Below are 27,050 nucleotides of genomic sequence, written 5' to 3'. Positions count from 1 at the left end.
TAGAAATACCACTGTTACTTGGTAAAAAGTCCATGCTCCTAAGAGGGTGAAGATAAGGAAGAATAAAGGACAACTCATGAAGAGGGTGTATGTCATACTGGTTACTAAAATTGCTTAACATTTATTGCTTCCTTTAGGGTTAGTAAATTTTAAGTTTCATGAGATGCATACATGAAGAATTAGAATTGATTAGACTCCACAGTAGGACTAGATCAAGCTCTCCTTGTTCTAAGTTTCCTCCAAAAGTGGTAGCTATTTTATTTTAATTTGTCCTTATACAGAGTTATTCAGTAGGACCTACCATAAATATCTTCTCCGACAAATTCACATAACATTTATCGTCAACATTCATGGGCCCCTTGGATAAGGAGGTGCAGCCTCTTCAATTACCAATTAGCTATAGTGGCTGATGGAGAGGGAGATCATCTTGACAATCTCTCCAAAGTAGGAAATTATAGTGATTCGTAGATTTTTTTTAACCATATACTTGCAAATGAAAAAAAAAATTGTGGTTATCTTGGAAATGTGAATTTCCAAGAATTGAATCAAAATGATGGAAAAAATAGTATGAAAACACAGCCTAGGAAGAGCCTGCTGTTTGCTTGGATTCCTTGTTGTGCCTTCCTATTCTGAAGTCTTCTCCTCTTTGCATCCTCATTGAAGAGAGACAGTCTCTCTTCACCTGCGGGTAAAACTACTAACTACGGAGATAAGCTAGAGAGATAAGCTTCTGCTGAGTCAAGATGTGGCTGGAGTTTATGCCAGGATTTCTGTTCACCGCATTGGACGACTGATTCTCTGCAGCCAGGCATCAACTGTAACAGCTTGTGCATTGGCCAAGGTCAGTGTTTAACCGTGATGGTTTTGATTTCAGTAAAGAATTCGTAAGAGTCTTTGACTCCTTCTCTGCCCACCCCAGAACTCTTCATCCCCCCGAAAGGCAGGTTCAGCTCTCTGATGAGCCAGCAGTTTGTCCAGACCAAGCCTGCCTGTAACCTCTTTGCCACCCGGTGGACACGCCCCACGTTGCTTGACCACACCGTCGCGGCCAGCCCGTATTTAACGCTGTTGGCTCTTTGAATCACTTCCTCTTCGCTATCAAAGGGGACAACACACGTCACTGGACCAAATATCTCTTCCTTCATGCAGCAGGACTCGTCCTTAATGTCTGTTATCACCGTGGGAAGCATGAAATACCCTGTCTGGTTCCTGGGGGGGAGGTTCAAATTATCCACTCCCTCACCGCACAGAATTTGGGCCCCTTCCATGCGAGCTCTCTTGATGTAACTTCTGACCTGAGTGGATAAAAAAACATAGTAGCATCTTATCATTTGTCTTCACACCAAGCAGAGAAAATACAGTATTTCTGAAGCATCTAAGGGAGATGTAAAAGGTCATTGCCCTTCCCAAAACAAATCTAAGCTTGATTCTATTTTCAGTCAGATGCTGAGCCTGAGGACAGAAGTGCTTTGGGCACTTAGCTGGGTATTCAGTCCTCATGCGTAAGGGGAGGAAAGTCTTTCATTTATTTCATGACTAAGTGCCAGGCACTTTTTACACATTCTCGTTGAATTTGCTCAGAACTCTATTAGCTATGTATTATTATCTCCAATTTGCTGTTGAATAATTGAGCCTCAAAAAAGAGTAGATGGTTCATATAGCTAATAAACAGGAGAGCTAGGATTCACACTCGGATATCTGTTAAATACACAAAATGTTCTCTCACTTTTGGGGAGGCTACATCCATTGCAGAAAATAGGAAGCCGAACGGTGTATGAGACTTAGTGAAAGGCCAGGACGCCCTTCAATAACTGAGCCTCCAAAACAAATAATTTCTAATTTCTTGTCTCATTTACTGATTATATTGGGAAAAACATGTCTAAGTAATATAGTAAAGCTCATAATAATGGGAAATAAATTATGCAATGAGTCGACTCAGTGGCTCAGAGATAATGATAGAGGTTCATTAATAATGATTATAGAAATGACTCACAATAATGGTATATATATTTATGTTTGGAAATGTTGAAGTCACAATAATACATTATTCCACCCTTGAGGAGCATTACAAGCATAAAAGAAGTAGAAAAGTCTTCCCCCAAATTAAAAGTGTAAAACAACAGTCAAGTAATACATCAAAGGCAGGGTAAATTTTGGAATGATGTTTTGGAATCCTACTTATATCCTTTATCATCTATCCTACCCCAGTATTAGGGTAGTACTCCATTGTGAAACTCTAGTCAGGGTAGAGCTATATGTTGGCCATGTAAAAATTAAAAGGTAATGTTTTGTTATTAATTTTGCTTCAATTTGTAGAACACTTCATACACCACGAAGTCAAAGATGTTTGAAAAAATAGAACATTTGGGACCGCTTTCCATTCCACTCCACTATTCCTCCTCCTCCTGTACACACAATCATCTCAAAGCCCCGGTCTAGTTTGTGGGTAGAGCCTCCAATGGATTGGGACTTCTCTTTCCCCTACAGTCTTGCTCCTTTTGAAACAACCCACCAACATTAATTAAAAGATGCCGGAGGCAGCATCCTGTGTGAACACGGCAAGTGCAGGTGAGTCTCCCGGATGCAGAGCTGGGACTTTTATCAGTGATTCAAATAGCACAAGGGGCGCTCTGGCTGTGGATGATCACGTTTAGGCAAAATTACATGATTATCTCTGGAAGCTCTTAGCATAATAAAATATGAAAGAAAGTGTTAGTTTTCAAATTGTGAACTTACCAAATTATTGAACGTATAAGGTGACTCACACTACACTGAATTTATTTTCTAGGGATGACATGACAATTCTATCTACACTTGCAGCTCTAGAGAACAACCTTGCGACTGGGAACATGCCATAAAATTCAGTGAAAGATTCTTATAAAACCTTTTCTTAGGAGAAGAGAGCAGAGTGTCGTTAGTCCTTAGTCGTTTTGACCATAAAATCAAAGCATAGAAGTTCGAAGAGTGGGCTCGGGAGCTCAGCACTGCTCAAATCCCAGATCCTCCACTTACCAGCAGAGACTTTAAATGCTCTATTCCTCAGTTTCCTCATCAGAAAGATGGGATTGACTGGGCCACCTATTCACAGGGTCTTGAGACGATTAAATGAAATAATATATGCAAACTACTTCCTGTACTACTGACATATAGTAAGTCTTCCGAAGGTCAGCGGTGTTGTTTTGTTGACGGTGACAATGATGATGATGGTGAAGATGGTGATGTAATGCAAGATCAGACACGAGCTAGGAGACTTCAGGGATGCCCCCCTCCCTGGTATGTCAGTTTTTATACCTGACAGGGGAGGACAAAAGACTACAAGACTGGACCTTCGGCCTGAAGCCCTGCCTTATTGGGGGATATACCCGTGAACTTCCTCTGGGTTTCCTCCAGCCTCCTTGGAAACGCTTGAGAATCCTCTCTCTCTAGCATCTTTGGGAAGACTGGCCTGGAGCCAGATTCTCCAGACACTCAAGTGGGAAGGATTCAGGAGAGTAAAAAGAAGACCAAAAGCAACCCTGTGAAACAGGTAATTTCCCGTGCCTCCCCCGCAGTCCCTGGGAGCCCGGGAAGTCACACCTCCACCTGGGAGCCCTTTGCCATGACAGAACAGCTTCTGCACTCTCTCATTGGATTCTTCTGTCACTGCATCACCATCTGTCGTGACAAGCACACAGAAGTAGGAGGGACACAAAGACTCTGTGTGGCTAATTTGATCTGGAGAAGATACAGAAGAAGAGAGTTGGAATGCAAAGGTGGCAGCCGGCCCTTCCTTGGCTTGCAGCCCCCAAAGCTTTCTGGTGAGAGGCGAGGAAGGATGACTGCCAGTGGAGCATGTCCACTGCCTCCTTGATCCCAGATCAAGGTTTGACACACAGAGCTGAAAAGAGTCACAGCCTGGAAAGGACACACGTAGCCTTCTCTAGCCGCTTCCATTGGCTCCCTCTCAAAGGGCAGAGACACCCAGGGCTTCCTTACAAGCCCAGAGCTCTCTCACACACACAAGACTGTGTGTGTGTGTGTGTGTGTGTGTGTGTGTGTGTGTACCCATGTGCACACGCATACAGGGGATCCAAATCATTCAGCTGATACAGAAAAGTCAAACGTTTTGATTTGCCTCACTAATACATCTCCCCTCACTGGATAGCAAATAGCTATTATGACAGTGCCTATGATAGGAAAATAGTTTCTCTGCTGAGCGGATGAAGAGAACTTTGAGTCTTGGCTGAGTGGTGAATTGCAGAGGGGACCTGAGATGGCACCATGCCCCGAGCTTACTGGACTATGCTTCTGGGAAGTTAACTTTGCTACAAAGGAAGTATTTGGGAATGTGCAGAATTTATTTTTCACTATTTATCGGCATATGGGGGCAGGTAGACATGGAGGCCTGGTGTCTAGAAACAGCCGGACGAGAGGGGACAAGGGAGCTTCCTGCACATGGTGATGCCTCGCTCCAGGCAGAGGACATCCAGAACCACAGGTCCCCCGTGAGCGCTCTGGGGGCTGCTGCCTGTGCGTCTGCAATCTTGCCAGTGAATTTGACCAGAGGAAAGCACAGCAGTGCCAGTCAGCCTCACTTTAAATAAATGACCTCAAGCCTCAGGTGAGCCCTTGGAGCTGCCCTGCCAACAACACAGTCACATCAAAGTCCGTTCTCTCTCCTGATCTCCTGCAAGACGATCGCATACCTTCTCCTCCTTCCTGAAACCTTCAGCACCACCTCGCCTCCTCACCCTGCTGCCTCTGTCACTGAGAAAACAGGAGAAATAAGAGACCAGCAAGCAGCTACACCACCCCACCTACAGGCATCTGTGCTTCACAATATAGCGAAGGTCAAAGTGAAAATGCAGTAAATCTGCCAAGTCTGTGCACTGTCAGAGTTCTTCAAACCTGATTGAAGGCTGTATCTTTCATTGGCTAACTGATGGGGGCATGTTTCCATTATCCTTGGTGGGTCTTAGTCACTGCAGCTGAACAAGAGGTCCTTCTAACTCCAAAATTCTATGACTCATAATGGGAGTCACATCAGGCAATGAATTAAAATGACCCTAAAGACCTAAATTCTGTAAACCACCCAGAGAACATCAACAGCATCTCCCTCAGAGGCCTCCACTAGTCACCCCACCAACTCAAGACCACGTAGTTTGAATTGTGTGTGTTCGTGCTTCCAGAATCCCACCTGCTGTAAGCCAGAGATGGAACCTTACTGTCTGGGAACTGACTGGGAACATTTACCTACGGAAATCCCCGCCACTCTCAGTTCACTTGTTTTTCTTTCTTTCTTTCTCTTTTTTTCTTTGGTGGTGGGAGGTAATTAGGTTTATTTATTTATTTCTTAATGGAGCTACTGGGGATTGAACCCAGGACCTTGTGTATGCTAAGCATGCGCTCTGCCACTGACCTATACTCTCTCCCCCAGGTCCACGTCATTTTCATCAGCTGAGCTTTGTACTTTGAACGCAGCCTTCCTCGTTTTACTAGTGGTATCTCCATGCTGACGTCTCCAGTCCATTTCATGTAGACGCTGCTTTAACCTGGACTGCATTTTGTATTTCTCTCTAACACTTTCAGAGTCTGTATCCAGAGACAATTTCCCACAGGTCATATTTTTTTTAATAGGGTAGTCATGAACAGTATTTCAAAGCATGGATGCTGCTATGCCTGGCTCTGAGCTTCTCTCCAAATAAGAACTCTTTCTGTCACTTACATGCAGGGGTTTACTTACTTTCTCCAAATGAGCTTTACTGATCAGAGCGCCCATGTTGGCCGATGGGTCGGAGGGAACGCCAACTTTCCACATTCTGGTAGCTTCCACAAACCTCTTTAAAAATTCATTATAGATGCTCTTCTGGACAAAGATCCTGCTGGTGCAGAGACAGATTTCTCCCTGCCAAGAATGACACGTGAGAACGATGACAAGACAAGAGGACTCCCTTCTTCATGGAGAGGTCACCCTGCACTTCCGAGTGCCTGTCGTGTATCATTACTGGTCTAAACAATGGGGGCCAGTGGTAAACCAGAGGCAGTTTCACCACATGCAACACACTGTCTTGTGGGGAAGACAAGCAATAAATAGCACAAGTATAGCTCAGTGTATAATACAACTTCAGGTTGCGGCCAGAGCAATACAAGAAAACCAAGCAGAAGATAAGAATAGAGACCTAATGGAGGGCGCAGCTTTTACTCTCTTTTATTAAAGGGAGCTCCGGAAGGCCCTTGTGAACAGGGGTATTTGAATTGACCCTTGATAGACACGAAGGAGCTAGATGGACAAAGATCTGGAGAAGACGATTCTGAGCAGTAAGTACAGAGGACCTGCCGCGGGAATGAGCTTGGAGTCTGTGAGGAAAGGCAGCCAGGTGAGGTGGGTGGAGAGGGGCGGTGGAGGCAGGGACATGGCTCACAGGGATGTAGGAGATGAAGGCAGGATGTGAAGAATACAAGGCAACATCACACAGCATCTCACAGTCTCACAAGAAGCTTGCATTTTATCCTCAGTATCATGAAAGGATCGCGGGAGGCTTTCAGAAGCAAAATGATGTGACTGAATTTACATTTTTAAATGATCATTCTAGTAGCTGTGTGGAGAATAGAACTGGAGAAAACAGGAGTGAGAACAGAGGAGAGCTGAGAGCTTTCCAGACGTCCAGGTAAGTGGAGGTGGCTTGGATCAGGGCAGGACTGATGGAGATGAAAATAAAGATAGGAGTCCACCAAGGTCAAGAGATTCTTACAGGGTCATGGGACCCCCAAAGCATAAGGAAACTGACATAGATGCTCTGGAGGAGTGATGAGATTCGGGTATATTTTAAAGACAGAACCAACAGGACCTGTTGACAGGTTATTGAGGTGTAAGGAAAAGAGAAGGTAAGAGCAAGGATGTGTCCCAGACTTTTGGCCTGAGCCGCAGAGCAGATGGTAGTCTCTTCCCTGCCTGATTTAATTGTTCACTTCAATACTGGTTTATTTTGATGATTAAAGCAATAGTATCATAAAAATTGTTGTTTATTTTCTAAAATTTAAAATTGGCTTATTGATCCAGGAAAATCTCTCTGTATGTATATATTTAGATAGATAGACAGACAGATAGATAGATACAGATATAGATATATTTCTAAGCTACTTTCTTTAGGAATTACTGTGAAAGAAACATGATCATGAAATAATCATTGTAAAGAATGTTTTTCATTCTACACTCACAAAATCCCTATTGGAAGGCATCATTATTATTACTTCCATGATTTTACAGATAAAGGAATGCGGGTCTGAAAGGTATGCATCTTATTTAAGTTAGGTAAATATATGTCTCCTTCCACACATCTCTCTAACTCTTGGCTCAAGCCTTTGTTCTCTGCTAAAATTTGTAAAGCACATACCCTTTGGAGAAAACCATCCCATACTTATGCACCCTGCTCCGTCCCAGACACTATCCTGGTGTTGAAGACAAAGTGCTGCATGGAAGCAGCCACAGTTGCCCCCCTTATGAGGCTTGCTGAACAGGAGCTGTGATGCTGCAACAGTCTAGAATGTCTGATCCAGTGTCCTTGACCCTTTGGGGTGGCATGGCCTTGAAGAATCTGAGGAAAATTACGGGCCCCAGAAAAAACATGTTACACAATTTCAAGAGATGTGAAGATTGCCCTGAGGCTTGTCTATGACTCTAAGGTAAGAAACCTGCTGAGATTGGCTCAGGTGTTTATTTCTAAGTAAGAATGCACTGGGGATGCATTCTTTGGGGAAGAGAATAAGGTTTCTTGGAGCTAGGACATTTAGCAAGAAAAGATTAAGAAAACTGTAAATAAAGGAACGGAGAAGCTTAGAGAAGCAAAAAAGCAATCATTTGGCCCAGGGCTGGTACCTGATAAAAGTTGTGTAACTCAGGAAAAGGAGCTCGCTGAACAGGAGCTGTGATGCTGCAAGACCTCCAACTGCATTAAGATTGAACAGATAGCGGGGAGGGTAGAGCTCAGTGGCAGAGCACATGCTTAGCATGCACAGGGTCCTGGGTTCGATCCCCAGTATCTCTATTAAAATAAACAAACGAACAAACAAACAAACCCAATCCCCCCCCACCAAAAAATTAAAAAATTTAAAAAGCCGGAGGAAAAAAGAAAAGAAAAGAAAAATAAGACAGAAATTTCTCTCTTTTAAAAAAAAAGGATTGACCAGCTAGTCAATGGAATAACACAGTGTAACAAGTCTCCCTTCAGTGACATTGACCTGCTTCCCCGCTGGCTTTGCACTGTGGTGCAACAGATGCAGCTTGACAGCACTATGTCAACTACAGAGTTGAAACAAATAAACAAAGGGAAAAAAAAAAACCAGAGCACTACCTGGTTGGCAAAGCTGGACCTGACGGTGGTGGGAATGCACTCTTCCAGGTTGGCGTCTTCAAAGATGAGGGCAGGATTCTTGCCCCCCAGCTCCAGCGAGAGCTTCTTGCAGTGGGGAGCACTCAGCTGCATGATGCGCTCGGCTGTGGGCTGGCTCCCCGTGAAGGAGATGAGGGGCACCTCCGGATGGGACACCAAGGCTTCACCCACCTGGGGCCCTGTTCCAAACACAATGTTGACCACGCCTGCTGGAACACCTGCATGGGAAGCAGCATCAGTTACAGTCATTCTGCTCAGTGTGTTAAAGACTTCAGGCCACATGGAGATTCCTCTTCAAAGTCCAATAGCTTGAATGGGGTTGAGGGTCAATATGGATGGCTCTCTCTGGCTTAAGAGCAAAGACTACAGCATCACCTCTGCCTATAGTGCACCTGGGTGGGATTTCTCCAGGCGCTTTGCCCTAGAAAACTGGGGGTTGACTATTCTACATAATTCATTCCAGGGTATTAACTAGGCTTCAAGAGGATGCAGCCATATCCCCAGGCAGGTCAGACCCTGTGAGGGAGGAGAGCCCTGCTCTGAGCTGGCGTCCAGGGATCACAGTTCAGTGTGCAAATGTTAAGAAGAGGGGAGTGTAAATGCTGCAGAAGCCAGAGAAGAGGCTGACTACCGGGCCCCAGGGCATGACGGAGGGCTCCCCCAGGAAGGTGAGATTTGAGTTGAAGGTCCTGTTACCCAAGAGATGGATGCACCATTACCCTTTAGGACTGACTGACCAAGAACACCCCAAATAGGGGTCCCAATCTTTTCTATCACAAACCCTACTGCTCTCAATCTGCACGTATCCATTTACATGTTTTATGGATTTACTTGCTCATTACCTACCGACAACTAGGAGGTAGCTAGCTGAGGGCAGAAGTGGGATCTGTGTTCTGCCTCCGTGGTATCCCCCGTGCCACCGCCTACTTTGCCTTATAGAATGAGTATCAGTTTAAAAAAACTAATGCGTCACATTTAAAATAAATGAATGGAAAAAGAAGATATAATGCTACATATGTATATATATGCTATTACAATAATTTTAAGGAGAATAAAAAATAAAAATAAAAATGTTAAAGAATAAACACCAGTAAATGCTCACATTTATTAGGTGCTTACTGTGGGTCAGACATTGCTGTAACTGGGTTACACCCTTCAGATTTCCCAAATAGTAACATCCTCACTTCACCTATCAGAAAACTGAAGCAAAGCAAGTTTAAGCAACAACCAGTAAAAGGCAAAACTGGGTGTAGGTTAATAAGTCATTGTTAAATCAATGAATGAATGAATGCTTGGTGTACATTTTCAGTTAAGAAAAGGTTCTTGGGGGAGGGTATAGCTTAGTGATAGAGTGCATGTTTAGCACGCACAAGATCCTGGGTTCAATCCCCAGTAACTTCATTAAAAAAGTAAATAAATAAAACTAATTACACCCCCCCAAAAGAAAAAAAACAGAAAAAAATCAGCAGTAATAAACAATCCTATAAAAAAGAAAGAAGAAGAAGAAAAGGTTCTTGACTCTGGGAAGATTTACATGTTCAGAAAAAAATCTGTGTGCAGTTGTGTCGTGACCAGGAAGCTCTTAGGATTTGCCTGGAGGTAGCTGAGTTTACTCCCTCTGCTTCTTCAGGCTTGAGCTGGAGTAGGTGCAGAAATCCTCTGGTTTGGAAAGTAATCACTTCCCTGCTCCTAGTTTCCCTTGCTCCAGGTTAGACACTCTCTTCTCAAAGGAAACATACTCTCTTAGATTCAAATCATCTCTTCAAGAATACATTTTTAAGGTGTAAGTAGTAAGTTCTCATTGATGATCCGCTATCATCCAGAAGAGCTTCCCACTGAGCAGAGCCTCAGCCCGATCACCTTGAGGGCCCACTCAGGTGAGCACCTAAGGAGAAAGGTGTCTAGCAGAGCCCCACCTCTGCACTCAGAGCACACACTTGCTGAAATCCCGCTTAGGTGGGTCCTGGACACAGGTCATTGCCAGAGGAGGGCAGGCCCAGGGCCAGGCACCGTGTGAGAGCAGCTGGCATCTGGGTTGGGGCAAAGAAGAGGCTCGGGGAAAAGACCCTCCCAGCCATTGATGAGGGGAGAAACAAGAACAAGTTTCCCATTATTTGCAGGATGGGTCATGCATCTTTTTAAGCAGGGGATTGGGGGCCCAGAGAACGTGGACCATTGGACTTTATAAATCCTGACAAAAAATCCTGGCAAAAAATGGCTCCAATCATTTCTAATGTTTACAGCACCATTTTAACAAAGGGTGAGAGGAAACATAGAAACACCTCATATTTATCACCCTAGCAAAATGAGCTTGTTGCAGCAGGCAGTGTCTTCCACACAATGGAATTAACATTTTGATTGTGTTTCCTTGAGCCCGGCTGTTAATTTAAGAGCTATCTACTGGCCAGTATTTCCCAGTACCATTTTGCCATTTGATACAGATGTTAATGGACTTTTTCTAGAGACATTCACCCTCTGCCCTTAAAGAGGTTCTGCTTATAAGAGAAGGAAGACAGTTTAATTGACAGATAACAATCGGGGAGAACTCAGAGGAGGTGGCTAAGAGGCAGCAAAGGGAAGGAGGTGGCTCCAATGCCAGGATGTGGCCATGTGGCAACAAGGAGAATGTTAAGCTTAAATAGAGCAGAACAAAAATTAATAGGAAGAAACCTGCCATCAGTGGACACTCCAGGAATGAGGGCAAACATTTGGTGCCTCCAAGAAAGAAACAAATATTCTAGAACTGCCCAAGAGGTATTCATGGTGTGCTTAAATAAATCTTAAATGATTTTATTTCAAAAGAAGTTCATCGGCTAAGACTGCATGAACACTCAGGACTAAAGGAACTGACTTTTGAAATATCCATTATGCATTAGCAAGTTGTTTTAGCTTTCTTTCCTGACACTATTAAAAGTTTCCCTTACAGTGCTCTAAAGCAGGGCTGTGTAGATGTGATCCACACACCACCACCCCCGCCCAATCCCAGTGGAGAAACTGAGGGTTTAAATCATGTGCAATTTGACCATCACACTCTCAGTGATTCTCAGTGCAGGAAAGTTTGGCAAAGCCAGCCCAGGGAGGGAGGGACCATCTTGGCCTAATAAATTTATTCATTCATAAGAAATAAGAGCAATGCTGTGTAAATAAACAGAAACATAGAGCTCTCACGCAGACCAGATTCCGGGTTATGTGTAAGGGGAGAGCAGTTAGAAAAGAGAAGGTCTCTGGAACACGGCTCTGTGGTGCCCTCCCCACCCCCTTGTGCATCTTCCCTGACATGGGATCCATCAAGGCTGAGCGTAAGCCTGCTTCTTTCTCACACCAGGGAACCTGCTGTCAACAGGCAGGGAAGAGATGCCCTGGGCCTTCGCAGATACTAGAGATTCAACTTGGCAAAGAGTGGACTAGACGTGATCACTGCTATAAGGGAGGGTGGCACATTCTGGGACTCAAGAGGGTAGGCCAGTTCATATCCTCCACCGTCCAGAGGCCTAGGGCATCCATCGACATCATCCCAAAGACCTCGGCTGGGAGGCCTCACTCCTCCGTGGGACACAAGGGGGTGGGCGGCTAAGGTAGGGTCACAGGCCCAATGCTCTCCCTAAACAGGAATGATTTAAGATGTCATCTAAACCCTGGATAAAGAATGGGTTCAGCTTTCCTGGAAGCCAACATGTATGTTTTTGCTTTGAGAGAAAAGGCATCCAGGGAGAGAGACGCACTCTTACCAACCACCCTGTCTGCGGTTCTGAGTGAGCCCGGAGGCTTCCTCAGTGGGCTTGAAGGAAGCCAGCAAGGCAGAGATGGACGGAGCCAGGAAGATAGCCTGTCCCCCATCACCTGCCCATCATCCCCACCCAGGCTGGGCAGAGACAGGGGCTGAGGATCTAGCAATGAGGGGCTTCCTCATAGGTTACAAGGTGGAGCCTCCTGCCCGCTACCTTACAACCTTGGTGCAGTGTCAGCTGAACACTCCAGAAGGAAACTGGGAATACGCCCTGGCTGTGGCCATTCCACCGTCAGCAGAAGAAAGACAAGCAGCCACTGTACAACAGCGTAGTATAACCACTGGCAGTGGTTCCAAACTTAGGGAAAATGGAGCTATGTGTATTCCATTCTCTTGAAAATGGGCTGTTTCAATGGTATTCTGTAGCTGGGCAAACCAGCGGGGCACCCAGCAATAGTCTTCTTTTCATCAAGATTTACTTGTGGTTCAATCATAAGATTGATGTTGAAGACACTCTCTGGAGCAGGCTGGTGTCGGATCTGATCAGCTCGTTAAGCCGGTTCCTGCACTGCTATCCTGTGCTCATGGTACTGCCTATGGAGCCCCCTGCAGGGAGGAACTGTCCTGCAGTAGCTCAGTTCTGGGGATGGATAAAGGAAGCAGTGGTGGTGAACCCCACAGATGAAGGAGATTTCTTAGAAAAGGATCAAGGAGACAGAAACCAATGGTGTCCCTGGAATCTGTTTTGCTGGTGAGCATACTTTTATCCAAAACAACTTTTCAAGGGGGATGGGGTATAGCTCAGTGTAGAGTGCTTAATTAGCAAGCATTAGTTCCATCCCCAGTACCTCCATTAAAAACATTTTTTAAATAAATAAACCTTATTATCTACCCCCAAAAAATAAGTTAAAAAAAAAAAAACTTAAAAAAAAAAACGGTTCAAATGTCAATGAGTGACCTTAAGTGTCTGAAGCCTACCAAACATACAGCCCCAAAGCCAATCCTGTGCCCCCGCCAAACCCTGACACCTATTACCTGCTTTCTCCAGGAGTCTACACATCATCCACGTGGTCACTGAAGTCAGCTCGCTGGGCTTGGCTATCACAGTGTTGCCAGCAGCGATCGCCGGGGCGATCTTCCAGGTCAGCAAGTAGAGTGGCAAATTCCAGGGACTGATCAGACCCGCTAACAGAGGAGAAGGGAAGCACTGCCAGCAATGACATGCCCCTCCAAGCAGACGTGCCAGGTGGGGTTTCTTCATCAAAATCTCCTTATGCTACACGAAACTTCAGCTGACTCTTCCCAAACCCCAAACTTGTAGCCAACTTCAGGGAAACAACTCTAAAATGTATTACAAGCATCTGTACCTTTTAAAGTTACAATCAATGGCGTTTACCCCTTTCTTGATGACTTACAATTATATTTACGAATGATAGCAGTATAAGTTCTGGGACTAAAAGGCTGTTGCTGGTCCCCAAACAGTTCCAGAAAGTGATCAGTTTTGAGATTTACAGACTGATCTTTACATTGTGTAAACAACCCTTCTCATTATTAAACAGTCCACCACTATTTCTTCTAAATGTCTTCATCTCTGTTTTTAAACTCTTGTGGATTGAGACATAAAATCTCAAGCTGTTTAGAGTTATTTGTAAAGTAAAAGCAAATAGGTTCTGAGGCTGTGAGATCTGTTTTAGCTAGCCAGAGTATTTTTTAGTAAAAAAATTCTCTCCAAGTTCTCACCTGTAACCTGACCAGGTAAGTTTGCTGGATAAGTAGCAGAACCAACATCTACAGTGTGTCTCCATGTAATATTCTGAAACCATCAGGCTTCTGACCATAAAATGGCGCAAAAATAAGATTCATGTTATGAGTAAATGGATTCACCTTATTTTACACTCTGCCCTCAAGCCTGAGCTATGAATGTTAACATATTTTATATTACTAAATTTCCCACTGAAAAAAATCTGCTTGTTAGGGGATAATGGACTATTTTTGCAGCATGATGTGTTATTAGCACACTTCTTCGGAAGAGGTCTGAGCTTTTCATAATGCCTTGAAAATACCATTTCCGAAGGGTTCAAATAATCAAAAGTAGAAAAATGTCCTATTTTCTTTCCTTTTAATGTATTTTCTGTTATCCTGTCATAAAATGTAACTAGTAAAATATGTAGGCTTTGTGTTTATTTCTCAGAGGAAACAGTGACATCCAGTGGACATCTTGACGCATGGCAGGTACATATATGTCCTCTAAAGGTCAGGAGGCAGAGAAATGAACGAGGGAAGTAAAATCATCTTCCCTCTTCCCTCACCTCAAGGCTTACTCACCACATACCTGGCACTGTTCTAAGTGCTCTATGCTTATTAATTTATTTAATCCACATAAAATGTATAAAGATAAAATTACAAGGGAAAAAAAGTCCTGGTTTGTGAATTTACTCTCAGTATCATTCTTTCCCCTGTGATTTCTCAAGAGCCATTTTCCAGGAATGAGTAGGGAACTTGACACAAAGAAAATAAACTAGAGTTCAATTTTTAAGGCCAATTAAGTTTCAGATAAAGTAGAAGAAATTTCTATTTCTCTTTTTCTTAGTCTGCTCCTTTAGACCAGCTCTATAGAGTTGACCGAGCATCTCTGTGTGCAAGTGTGGTCCAGGCTTTCACAGCACAGCACCTACCAATGCCCACGGGGGCCCGCACTGTGTAGTGCAGACAGCCCAGGTGGTCCATCTGCGTGCACTCCGACGTGTGGTGCAGGATGGAGGAGGCAAAGAACCGGAAGTTCTGTACAGACCTGGGAATGTCCATGGTTTTTGCCAGTGTAATGGTTTTCCCTGTAAGAAGCCAACAACAGAAGGTCCAGTCAGTGTACTTCACCTGGAACTTAGTGGAGACACTACCGTACACATATCCTAACACACACAGAAGTAGCCTCTGTTCTTTGAATCCTGGGATGGGTGTTCCTTGGCCTCAGGGAGTGTTGATCATGGTTGGATAAAACTATGAAACAATTAAGTATGAGGTTGCAAGATGATGTTGAGGGGGTTACAGTTGAATCAAATAATCTTCGCTTTGTGGACTGAACAATTCACAGCCATCGTCATGTATTCACCAGATGCTACCATTCTGTCCACCCCAGCTCTTTCAATTCAAAATCACTGCATTTGCTACAGAGGGGTTGGAATAATGGATGTAAAGACAGCTATATTTGCACATCACAAAAAAAAACACTGATAAACACAGGGTGATATGAATTGTCCCTCCAACGTAGGATGGAGTCATTAAGATGGACACGCGGCAGAACAGGTGATGGGAACCCGGCCCAGGATGCCATGTGGTCCTTGCTCACCCATCACGTGCCCAATGCACGTCCTAGATAGGAGCTTACCCAGACTGTTCCTTAGTTATCTTTAGTGAGGCAGTGAGACTCTGTAGTGTCAGGGAGCATTTTCTTCTTAAGGACTTGGAGCCATACTGCTTCCCAACTTTAGGCTTCTTGACAGCACACCTATATATGACTTTAAAAGATGCTGGCCTTTCCTAACAGATATCATTACAAAGATTTACAGACATTGACTCCATCACCCTGACTTCTGGGAAGGAGTCGAAAAAATTGGCAAATTGTGTTGGGAGTGGAACAGTGTCCGTCATGTTGGAAGTCTAAGTAACTGACTGTGTGACTGCTCTTCAAATGACCTTTGCTTTGAAACTCTCTGCTTAGAATCGGTAGAGGATTGCGAGAGCAGCCCTCACTCTTCCTCTTGTCCCATATCCCTGCCTTTGCTCTACATCTTTGCCATTTCTTCCACCAAACAGTCAGTGTATTGACATCCCGGCCTCCTGGACTTGGGTTCGGCCTTGACTTGCCTTGACCATGAGAATGAGGCAGAAGTGGGCCAGCTGCAGCCTCAACCTGCAGAGGCCTGGGCTGGTTTTCCTTGAAAAGCACGTGGGTGGCTTAGCCAGGTGGGCCCAGGAGGGGAGACATAAAGCAAGTGTCCTGCATTCCAGCCGTACGGTTAAGAGGCAAGAAATCAACTGACAACCTGGAAGGAGGGTATGAATGGCCAGCTTCTGATGAGGTAGTGAACTTTCCAGAAAGAAGGAGCACGCTCCTGGCTCTGCTAGAGACAGCGAGCGTTGGGGAGGCGGGGAGGCCGGCAGAGGTGGCTCTCGAGAAGAGTGAGTGCGTCTCACCTTGGTCCTTCGATTCAGCCTGAGCCAGCTCCTCCAGGGACTGTTCCAGCAAATCCGCCAGCCGGTGCAGCACCTGTGAGCGCTCCTGGGGGCTCCGGGACGACCAGCCTGGAAAAGCTGCTCTGGCTGCTTCCACCGCGGCTTCGATCTTAGAGCAGCAGATGGGAGAGAGGGGAGAGTGTAGCCCTAAGAGTCTTGCTCCCCAGGGGTTGGATGAATCTGGAATCCACAAATCTGTATCTGCTTAACTTTTTTTTCTGCCTAACTTCAAACATTCAACACTTCCTAGTGCAGAGTTACCCACAAAGTGGTGTTTATGTGATCAGCAAAGCAGGGGCACCACAAAAAACAAAGAAAAATGCTCCATTTCCACCAAGCTCTCCAGGATGTGGCAGTCAGGTAATAAGAAAGACGTTAATTGAATTTAGCAGATACACATTTTAAATCATTTCAAAATGTCTAATTTTTAAAATATGCTATGAGAGAGCAAACTGAGCCAAGGTGTGTAGAATTTCCAAACCCATAATCCAGTCCTGACATCTCTGATAAAATCTAAAATTTTGTTTGAAATCACATCCCAGACTGTCATTCCCACTTGAAATGACTCATCATATTAGTTATTTATTGACTAATTTATATATTAGGGAATGTGCTAAATGCTTTATACAAATTATTTCATTAAATTCCTTTTAAAGTTCTATAATATGAGTATCGCTATGCCCATTTTACAGATGAGGAAACTGAAGCACAGAGAGCTCAAGTCACTTGCCAGAGGTCACACAGCTAACACGTGTCAGAATCAGGACGTAAACCCAGATCTGTGTGGCTCCCAAGACCACAGCTGGCCTGCCCCCGGCCTGGCTCCGCCTGATGGAAGAGGCCTCTGTAGGAGAGGAGGTCCTCTGTGGTTGAACACATACCTCGGCGACCTGCCTTTAGAGCTTAATCTGAAAGGAAACAATGCACGGGGAGGTATCGGCCAGGCCAGTTCACACAGACAGAATGACTTTCAGGCTGTCTGCTGCCTTCCTCCTCTGTGAGGCAATGTCTAACAAATGCCTTTCCCAGAGATGGCAAATCCAGGGCCCGTGTCCCACCCCCTCCTCTCCCACGTGCACGACAAGCGTTCACTATCACTCCCAGCTTTCTGCCACCACAGGGCCCGGGCTCAGTCTCAGAGCCCTTTTCCACAGGCTCCCGGCAGCCAGCACAACTTTCCTGTATCACGTGACCTGACAGTTCAGCTGCCCTCTCACCCCAGGCCTGATCTACACTCCTTCTTCATGTGAACAAAGTCACCTTCTGCTGAGCTGAAGTGAAGTTGAAAATGATTCTCATCCTGCTGATAAATTTCTGGAAAGTTGGTGGTTTCACCTCAAAAACTAGATCTCTAAAGTGGGCCTGCAGGCAGAATGAAGGAAGGGATGGGGGCTTTGGTGACCTCCACCAGGAGCTGCAGCCCCAGGATGCCTGCTGCCGGCCAGCGAGAGGAGGGGGCCTTCCTGCAGGGGGCAGCGCAGATCGAATCTTCTTACAGCTGGCAACGAAACACTGAGCTTTTTGAAAAGTGGAAAACTCAAGTCCAGTCATATTTTCTAAGTTGTCTTATGTCACATGTCCTATGTCCACTTAATATAGAATACATAGTAATCTACTATATATAATACATGTATACTATATAATATATAATATTGTATAATACTATTAGCAAAGCTAATACGTAGCATTTACTATTTGCTAGACACAGGGGACTCTACACATGTTGGTCTGTTTAATCTTCAGGACATTATGAAGTAGGTATTATTATTATCCCCATTTTGTAGGTGAGGAGACTGAGGCACAGGGAGGTTCAGCTCTAAGTCAAGACCACAGGGAGTGAGTGGAGCCGCTGACCTTTGAAGCCAGGCAGTCGGACTGCAGTCTGTGCTTATGACCGCAGGGCTGCAGTGCAGGTGCCAACACAGGTGTGCGCCTACGTGTGTGTGTGAGTGATCACTGATCTAAGTGTCAGAGAGGAAAGTGTTAACACACTATGGTCTGTCACATAAGGATGATGATAGAGTCTTACCTCTAGGTTGTTACGACCCAGATTTAGGACAATTCACATTAAGCTGTTTGGCAACTGCACAGCACAAAGCAAACGCTGAACGAATGGGAGCCCCGCTGGCAGCACCAGCAGGACACTCTGCGAGTGACTTTTGGAGAAATGGACATGTAGCTTGCATGGTAACCATATTTTTCAAGCCAGAAAAACCTAGGATTTGGGGGATCAGGCAGAATATTTGAGAGCTGGATTGCTGGGAAATCCAAACTCTCTTACTTTCCTAGCCTGTAACTCCATCCCTCATTCTCTCTTCTGAAAGGGCTGAGCCCTGAGCGGCAGAGAAGTTCACCTGAATTTGGTATATTTGTCTTTTTTAACTTTACTCTGGAAAGCACTCTGAGACAAGAAGGGTTGGAAAATACAAAGCTGGATTTCCCACATCTATCCTAGGTCATTTGAAGCAAACAAAACTTCAGGTTACAGTTTAACCAACAAATTAGCCAATATTTGCAAACTTTAATCCACAAGTCTAAAGGTTTTTTTTAATGCAAGACAGATTTAAAACATTATTAACAAGAGAGAAATAATAGGTTAGTTATTTTAAAAAAAAATGCATGTAATATTTATATTTGAAGGCTACAGATAGCTTTTAAATAATCTAGTTCTTTGTGCCTTAAAAAATAAATTAAAATCTGTTAGGCTTTAGATGAGTATATATCCATCAGCCACATTTATCATTCCAAATACATTTACATTCTCTGTGCAATAATGATGACTAATCAAATATATCTCAAATATTTTACAAAATTCCTCAATAATATTAATTCTACATCACTGAAAAAAATTTTAATGTGGGTGCCATTACGTACTCTGAGTAAGAAAAAGGATAGTGTTAAATGTAACTCCAAAAATGTATAGGAATTTGATTCTGCATTTCACCATTTAAATGACTGGTTTTACTTTACTAGGTATTTTGAAGACATGAAGAATTATTAGAGGATAATCTAAAATAAATCCCTGGGTTTTTAAATGTTGTTTGTGTTAGTGAAGTAACACATTTGGGGGAATCCTTGAATATAATGGCAAATTTAGGCAACACTTGGTAGAGGAAAGGGAGCATGTAGTAACACTGATAATTCTTACAAATAATGCTTTTTACCAGGCAACCACTAAGTCGTGTCTGAGAACAGTGATGGTGTGTTAAGCTACCTAGACCATGATTTGCTTCTGCAAATCTGAGATTTGTTTCGTGTGTGGTAAGTACCCAATTACAAAGTAAACCTTCCTAGAACTAAACTCTTCCTTCTGCTGATGTTTAACAATTCTACGCCTTTTCTCAATCTCCTTTGATCCCAGGAAATTAAGTCTCTCACAGGCTAAGTACATTTCAATCTTCCCCGAGTGAATACACTCACCTCTTCTTTTCCGCTGTCTGGCACTCTGCAGTACACCTCTCCTGTAGAGGGATCGTAGGAGTCTAGGTATGAGTTACAAGGTAAAAATTTTCCACCTATGAAGTTTTCCAGCGTCAGAAGTGCCCTCGATGCAGCCATGGTGAAGGCCACAGCTGCCCGTGCTCAGTGAGGTTCTCCCCCAACTCTCCTGACTCTTGACTTGGCCTCCTCATTTCCAGCCCCAAGGTCCTCACTGGCCAATCAGTGAAAGTGGGAGGTGACTTGACATTCTCCAAGAATATTCCAGGCTCCCAGCTCTGACGAAGAGAGTTCCCAAATATTTCACAGCCGTCCAGTGCACCATGAGAAATGGATGCTAGTATGTTAAACTCACATCAACTTATGTGTTCATAGCCCTTTAAAATGGTCAAAAGGCACCTGTGTATATCATTTTACTGGGTTCATCCTATAAACTATTCATTGCTCAAATGCTGATTAAATGCCAGGCCGCTGAGGCAGGTCCTTTACATGAATTTATTCATTTATTCCACACAATAACCCTATAGAGAGTAAATGTCATTACTTCTCCTGTTTTGTAGAAAAAAACAGCACCGGAGAGGTGAATTTGTCCAAAGTTGCATAGTTAGTAAGGGTAAACCTGAATCTGTTTGTCTCCAAATCATGTGCTTTTTTCCTCGATGCATCACTGCCCTCATCCTCAGAGATGGCTGAAGACAGCCTCTCTCTTTCCATCACTCACCAGTTTCCCTTTACCTTGGCAGGAACGCAGTGAGCTAATGAATGTGTGAAAGGATGCTCTGCGTCTCTGACAGTCTGGGAATGTGAGATGCAAAGATGTCCAAGTTGCCTAGCAGACTGGAAAACGTTTTCAAAGATCTGAAACATCCACTCCACCTGCAGATGTGGGACAGAATGTGCTTTCCTACTCGGCTGCTGGGAGGGTGCACAGAACACAGTAAGGACAGCTTGGCAGTGTTAACCTCTACACCTGCCTCTCTTGGGTCTGGCATTCTCCCCCTCTCCAGGATTCTCTCCTGCAGAATTACCTGCTTATGTGCAAGGAGATAAGGCATAAAGTATCATGTTTTATGGTAATTTAAAAAATTGAGAACAATCAAGGGGAGGAAGGTATAGCTCAGTGGTAGAGCACATACTTAGCAGGCACGAGGTCCTGGGTTAAATCCCCAGTACCTCCATATAAATAAATACCTAATTATCCCCCAAAAAATAAAATTAAAAAAATTTTTAAATTGAAAACAACTGAAATGTCCACTAACTGGTAAATATTATAATTCATTGTTACATCCATAATGAAGAGTATCATTTAAGCACTGAAAGGACATATTGCTAAGTGGAAAAGAAAATGGGTGAATAATCTATATGATATAATCTCCTTGGACGCCCATATGACTGAGGGATCGAAGGGGAGAGTGGATGGTTTCTTCTTCTTTTTACGCCATGTAGTCTTAAATTTCTTGAGCTCGTAATAGTACATCACTTTTATAGTTAAAATTTAGTTGATCATGCTTAAACCTATACAATGAGGTATGTCTATCATTTTTCAATGAAACTGGGAAAAAAAAAAGTAGATAAGAAGCCAAAGGAAAATATTTCTACTTGTCTTTTACTAAGTAACTGACAAACTACAAAATAATACATGTATTATAAAACATATTATACACATATATATTCTTGGGAAGGAAAAATAAATTATTCTTGACTATCATACGCAGAAATGATTGTAGAGAGAATCTGAGATGGTCAAGTGAGATCTGGATCACGTCAAACAGAGAAGAGGACATGCAGAATTTGTAAATATTACAGTATACTCAACTAGAGTATAACAATGTTTTGAAATCCATTACATAGTTGATTTTTTTTAAATGTAATCGAATGTTAAATGTCAATATTCTAGATTTATTGGTCATTTCGAGACATTCGCTGGCCCCTTAGGCCCTTCCTGCTTCCACCTTTAAGTGGTCTCTCTCTGGATAAGCTCCAGATGCTCGCCAATCACCAGTGCAAGCAATCATCCCTCCAATGCCAGTCAGCGAAGCTCCAGGCCCCTCTCTCTGTGGATCTTAAAACTACTATGAGGACCCACTGAACAAAGAACCGACTTGCCCACCTTTTCTCCTTTGCAGCTCCAAGCCTCTGCAGAAACTTTGGAATCATAACTCATGTAACAGAGCCAGATTCCCGAGGCTCCCTCTCCCCACCCACTAAAGAAGCAGGAAACAGTGTAAAGGTGAAATTTCTTTTCTCAGATTAAAATTCTTAACACTTCCTTTTTCGGGTTAATTTTTTTTCAATCTTGTGTTGATGATTTTCGGTCCAATTGATGTGCCTCTTTGGAAAGGCTCTTCCGATATATTTTAGAATCTGGTCACATGTATACACGGGCAAGGAAATACAATGCTAGATACTGCCAGAGTCCCTTCAGGAAAACCGAAACCACGGTAGGCGTTTCAAGGTTTAATACCAGGAGATGGTCACATACGTTGGAGGCTGAGAGAGCACCCCAGGTCTGCTGAGATAACCCAGACATTAGGGGCTGCAAAAAGCAAGGAGCATTTTTGAGACTGGGAACAAGAAGAGGGGGGCGCTACCAGAAGCCCCCGCCGCCCTCCATCCCCAGATGGGGCGGGTGCTTCAGAGGCACCTGGTGTGGCTGATGCGGGCAGGGCCGGGGCAGCGGGGGCCGGAGCAGGAGCTGCCGGCTGTTGCTGGAGAGGCAGTGTCTTCCTCCCGCTCTTTCCAGGCTCTTCCTAGTGCCTCCCCTGAGCTGAAAGCCGGCTGGCAAGTGTCTGTGAGACAGACGGTTTGCAGCTCCCAGCCCTGGCACCCCGGAGCGAAGCCCTGAGGAGTGAGCTTGGGACGGAGAGTCGACAAGTCACCACTGGTGCATAAAGACTTTTGTCCCCTTCCGCCCCTCCCCGGTTGTCCCACTCCCGGCTCCTAGTCCACTTGGCCCTTTCAGAACCTCCTAGAAGCCCACCTTGCCCCCAGCACTTCATGCTCAAAAATAATGCATCGCCCTTCTTTTCTTCAAGCCACTTAACCGAAATTTACCTCACCCAAGCTGCACAGAAAACATAACCTGATTATGTGACTGAAGCAACTGGGTCTCATGTTGATTGATCGATAAGAATTTCTTTTTATACAGTTCCTAATAATCCAGAAGACTATAATTAGAGGGCTATCGAAGAGAAATCTTTTTAAAGAAAGAAATGGCACAGGCAGGAAGGAGCTTTCTGCCACATAATAGCAGAAGAGGGTGGGGAACTGGACACAGTCCTTGATGTTTATGAGAAAGCGGTTCCCCACCCGGATCGGGCCCCGCCACCAGCAGCGCCGGCGTTCGTCGTGGGGGTGACGTGCCATTTGCTGTTCAAGCTTGACCTGGTCCTTTCTGATTTTCAAACTTTTATTGAAAAACTGAAGGGGTGTTCTGCATCCATTTTATCCCAGACTCCCAGTTTATCCCTCCTCCACCTTTACCCCTTGTAACTATAAGTTTGTTTTCTATATCTAAGTTTGTTTCTGTTTTGTAAAGTTCATTTGTGTCTTTTTTTTTTAATTTTAGATTTCACATATAAGTGATATTATATGGTATTTCTGTCTTTCTGGTTTACTTCATTTAGTATGGTATCCCTAGGTCCACCCATGTTGCTGCAAATGGCATTATTTCATTCTTTTTTTATGGCTGAGTAATCCTGGGCATACATCCAGAGCAATCTCTAATTCAACGAGATCCATGAACCTCAATGTTCTCAGCAGCTCTACTTACAACAGCCAAGACCTGGTCCATTTTTGCTTAACGTAGTGGTCCTTTCCCCAACCTTCCCCCTCTGTCCCCTCATCTCTTTTCCATCCACAGCACAACCATTGATCCCCACCTGCAGGAACCAGAGCTCAGCCGAGGAGGGAGAGAGGTCCAGCCACTGAGGACAGAGCACATGGCTTCCCTGAGAGTCTGGCCACCTCCTTTGACCCCAGTCCTCACACCTGAGCCCTGACATGCCTTCAAGTCCTTCCCTCTAAACTGGGGACCAATATTTTGCTTGTCTGTTTCCCTTAAGAAGACATAAAATCCCGCACCCAGGCCTAGGGGAAGAGGCCCTACTCCTTGGTGGTTCTACTTGCCTTACTGTGCCCTGGGTATCCCCTGCTCCTGAGTTCTCCTGGCCGGCTCCACCAGCTTTCCAGTGCACGATCTGCTGAGGCCTGGAATATCATTCTTACCCCAGGCGGCAGTGTATTTACTGACATTAGCAGCAACCAGATCTGCCCCCACCATCCCTCAGAGGCAGATTGAGTGCCAGGTCCTGCACAGCGAGGATAGAGAACTCAAGACTTTGAGCTCAACTGACAAGAATTATAGATGTGAGGTATTAGATATACTGGAGTTCTAAGGGAACTACTAGTTCTAGAATACTCCAGAAGAGAATAGACTGCTTTCCCCTCCTAGACAAAAGTTAGCCCCTTTGAAGGGAGTGAGGCAATCCCTGATGTAGGAGCTCTAAAAACTTTAGGGCGTTTCTGGAGTTTGGAACCATCTGTGTGGGCCACCAGGAAGTGCAGCAAGTTTGTCAAGTGAGCATCTCCTAGATTCCAGGGGCCGTGGGGAAAGAGAGACTTGATGCTAGAAGAACAGGGGAAGAGAGAGCGGTGAACACAGATCACAGTGTAGTAGCTCGAGGGCGCCCCTGGGGGTGTGCACCGGACTCAGAACACAGGGCAGGGAATGAGAGTTCATTCACCAGAGGCTGAATGAAGAGGTCATGGAATGAGACTTTGAAGAGGATGAGGAAGGATGGAGAGAAAGTTAGAAGACAAAAAGGAGTAGGTAATTCCAGGCAGAGGAAGTCCTCATTCTGGACCCCATCTTCCTTCTGACTACTTGACCCTGAGATCAAGAACAAAGCGCAGGTGCAGAGATTTGCAGAGATGGAGCTGAACAGAGGGACCAGATCTCAGCAGAATACATGCCAGAAATTGACACGACCCTCTTCAGGTGATACAAACAACAAACCAGAGATGGGGTCTCTCTGTGAAATGTGGGATTTGGGGGGTGACATAAACAGGAGTTTTCCAGAAAGAGACTTCGTATCTTAAATCCAAATTCAAATCATAATCAAGATCTGTAATGGATTTATTAGTTTGAACTGTTGCGTGAAAACTGCCTGGCACAGTGGACACCCAACCCATGGTAATTATTTTTATTTCCCTGATACATCAGTGCCTCTTTTTTTCTTTCAATCTACAGCTTGATTTTAGGCATATCATTTGTAAATAGCACATCAATTGCTTTGCAGTTTCAGTGTACCTTTTTATGAGAAAATCCTGAACTATTTTCATTTATTGTAATAATTGCTATCTTTTTCTTCATGTGATTAACTTTTTTGCTGTTTCCTTTCTATTTTTTGCTCTACAGACTAAGTTTCTTTGCTTTTGTCTTTTGCATTGATATGAATACTTTTATTAGTTCCATTAGTGGGTACCCTAAACATTCTTAAAACTTTGTTTTATGTGATTATCAGTTAACAAACTAATCAACTCCTTTATGGACTATAAATAACTTAATGCTTTCTCTTCTCCTACTTCATGTCACCATATTTAAGGTATAATTTAATTGATTTACTTCATTATTTTGTTTTACACTATTAATTTACTTCTACATATTTAAGTAGTTTCAGTGTGAGACAAAAGGGATCTTCTGAAGACTGAAAGCTGGCTTGGCACTCGCAGCTAGGCCATGGTGTTCTCCTATTGAACACTGACAATTCCTAAATCTCTGACATCAGACAAGGTTATTGCGTGATCCTGATGAAATGAGATACTGGAACCACACCTGAGCACAGACTAAAATTAAAAATAACTAAACATCGCCCTCTTGTGGCCAACATGGGTGACTGCTGCTGTTTACCTTGCTCTGTTTCTCCTACCTCCTCCTACATGAAAATTGATACTCAACAACAGAATTACTCCCACTTTCCAACAGCACCCAATCCAGAAGAGACCCTAGCTCAGTTGAGCCCTCCTCATAGTTACCTACTTGTGCTCAAATTCTTTAACAAGCCCCTTCTTACACCTTGAGAAGACCTCAACTCCACGGTGTGTGGTCTCTCTGGCTGCAGCAAGCATCAATAAAATAATTTTGAGCTCAGTTGTGTCCCGGTGGTCTTTGATGGCATCAATAAATTATGGGCTTCAACATATGCTTGCTGCAGAATTTTCTACCACGCTGTCCCCAATCTTAAAGTTTTGAACTACCTCTTTATGATCTGAGCATTTTAAATCCCTTCACTCCTCTCCCAGAAGGGCATCTTTTGAGACTTTCTTTCCTTCACCTGTAAACAATGCCAGAGCTGAGTAAGGAATTTGTGGGTTATAATCCCTGTAACTTAAAGTTTTACATATTTAGTTCCTTTATCCCTTTGCCTTTTGGAATTTAGCATTGCTGATAAGACTGAGGCTCAGTTTTTGCTTCTTTGAAGATCATTTTCTGGGGAGTTTTGTTCCCAAGATTTGTTTAATCTGGTTGTAAGTCCTTTGGATGTTGGACCTAAGATACGATGTGCTCTCCTCACATGCAATCTCCGGGTCTTCCTGTTCATCATTTTCACCTATCTGAATTCTAGGATTGGTTTCCAAGGACAACTTCTATAATCATCCAGTCTTCTCCAATGATTATCTACTTCACAGCCTTCAATGAATACTTGAATTTTGCTATTTATGATTTAGGTCCCCACATAGCTCTTCTAACCTGTCTTGGTTGTCTCCTCAAGTAAGCAACAGTCTTGTACCTCTTCCAGATACCATGCAACAGTTACAGAAAACTTTGGTTTCCTGCAATACACCTGAAATTTCAGAAAGGTTTTTGCCTGCACGTGCTGAAGTACTAGAGGTTGTCCCACAGGCCTGTTACGGTATTTCTTAACCATCCTTAAGTAAAAAGAAATACATCCAAGCCCAGGATTAGAAAGTACAAGGTATCCTCTACCCCCCGCTGTCGCACAGTCCACCTGAGAGCTGGGAGACTCCCTGGCAGCCAGCTCATTTCTGGTTCCTTTTCTGAAAGGCAAGCACATTTGAATCTTCCACGCTCAAGAGGGTCACCTCAGTTCAGGAAAGACCCCCAAGATGGGGCTGTTGTTCACCAGACAAAAGGACAGACTGAAGCATTTTTTAAAAGCATTTTTAAAGTTTGCTTCTAATAAGTTCTCTTTCCTTCACTGTAAAAAATAGCCCCTTCACACATAGCATTATAATAGAAACAAAAGCTTGTCATTTTCAGA

The 27,050-nt window shown here is 44.0% G+C and overlaps 1 protein-coding gene across 2 annotated transcripts; it reads right to left on the bottom strand.

Moving 5' to 3' along the window:
* Positions 1-88: 88 nt before the first annotated feature.
* On the bottom strand, positions 89-19,950 carry ALDH8A1 (aldehyde dehydrogenase 8 family member A1). Of its 2 annotated transcripts, XM_010965605.3 has the most exons (7): positions 19,750-19,950; positions 16,291-16,438; positions 14,772-14,927; positions 13,132-13,281; positions 8,331-8,587; positions 5,723-5,884; positions 89-1,295 (listed from the first exon to the last, which is right to left on the bottom strand). In XM_010965605.3, exons 1-7 carry the CDS (start codon positions 19,885-19,887, stop codon positions 843-845), a joined length of 1,464 nt encoding a protein of 487 aa, XP_010963907.1. In that variant the 5' UTR covers positions 19,888-19,950; the 3' UTR covers positions 89-842. The 2 variants fall into 2 exon arrangements, with proteins under 2 accessions (XP_010963907.1, XP_010963909.1); XM_010965607.3 differs by lacking the exon at positions 13,132-13,281.
* Positions 19,951-27,050: the final 7,100 nt, after the last annotated feature.

Source organism: Camelus bactrianus, chromosome 8, assembly GCF_048773025.1.
Source record: "Camelus bactrianus isolate YW-2024 breed Bactrian camel chromosome 8, ASM4877302v1, whole genome shotgun sequence".
NCBI classification, from domain to species: Eukaryota; Metazoa; Chordata; class Mammalia; order Artiodactyla; family Camelidae; genus Camelus; species Camelus bactrianus.
Note: the sequence above shows the minus strand (reverse complement) of the source record. Positions and strands in the feature narration are given on the sequence as shown.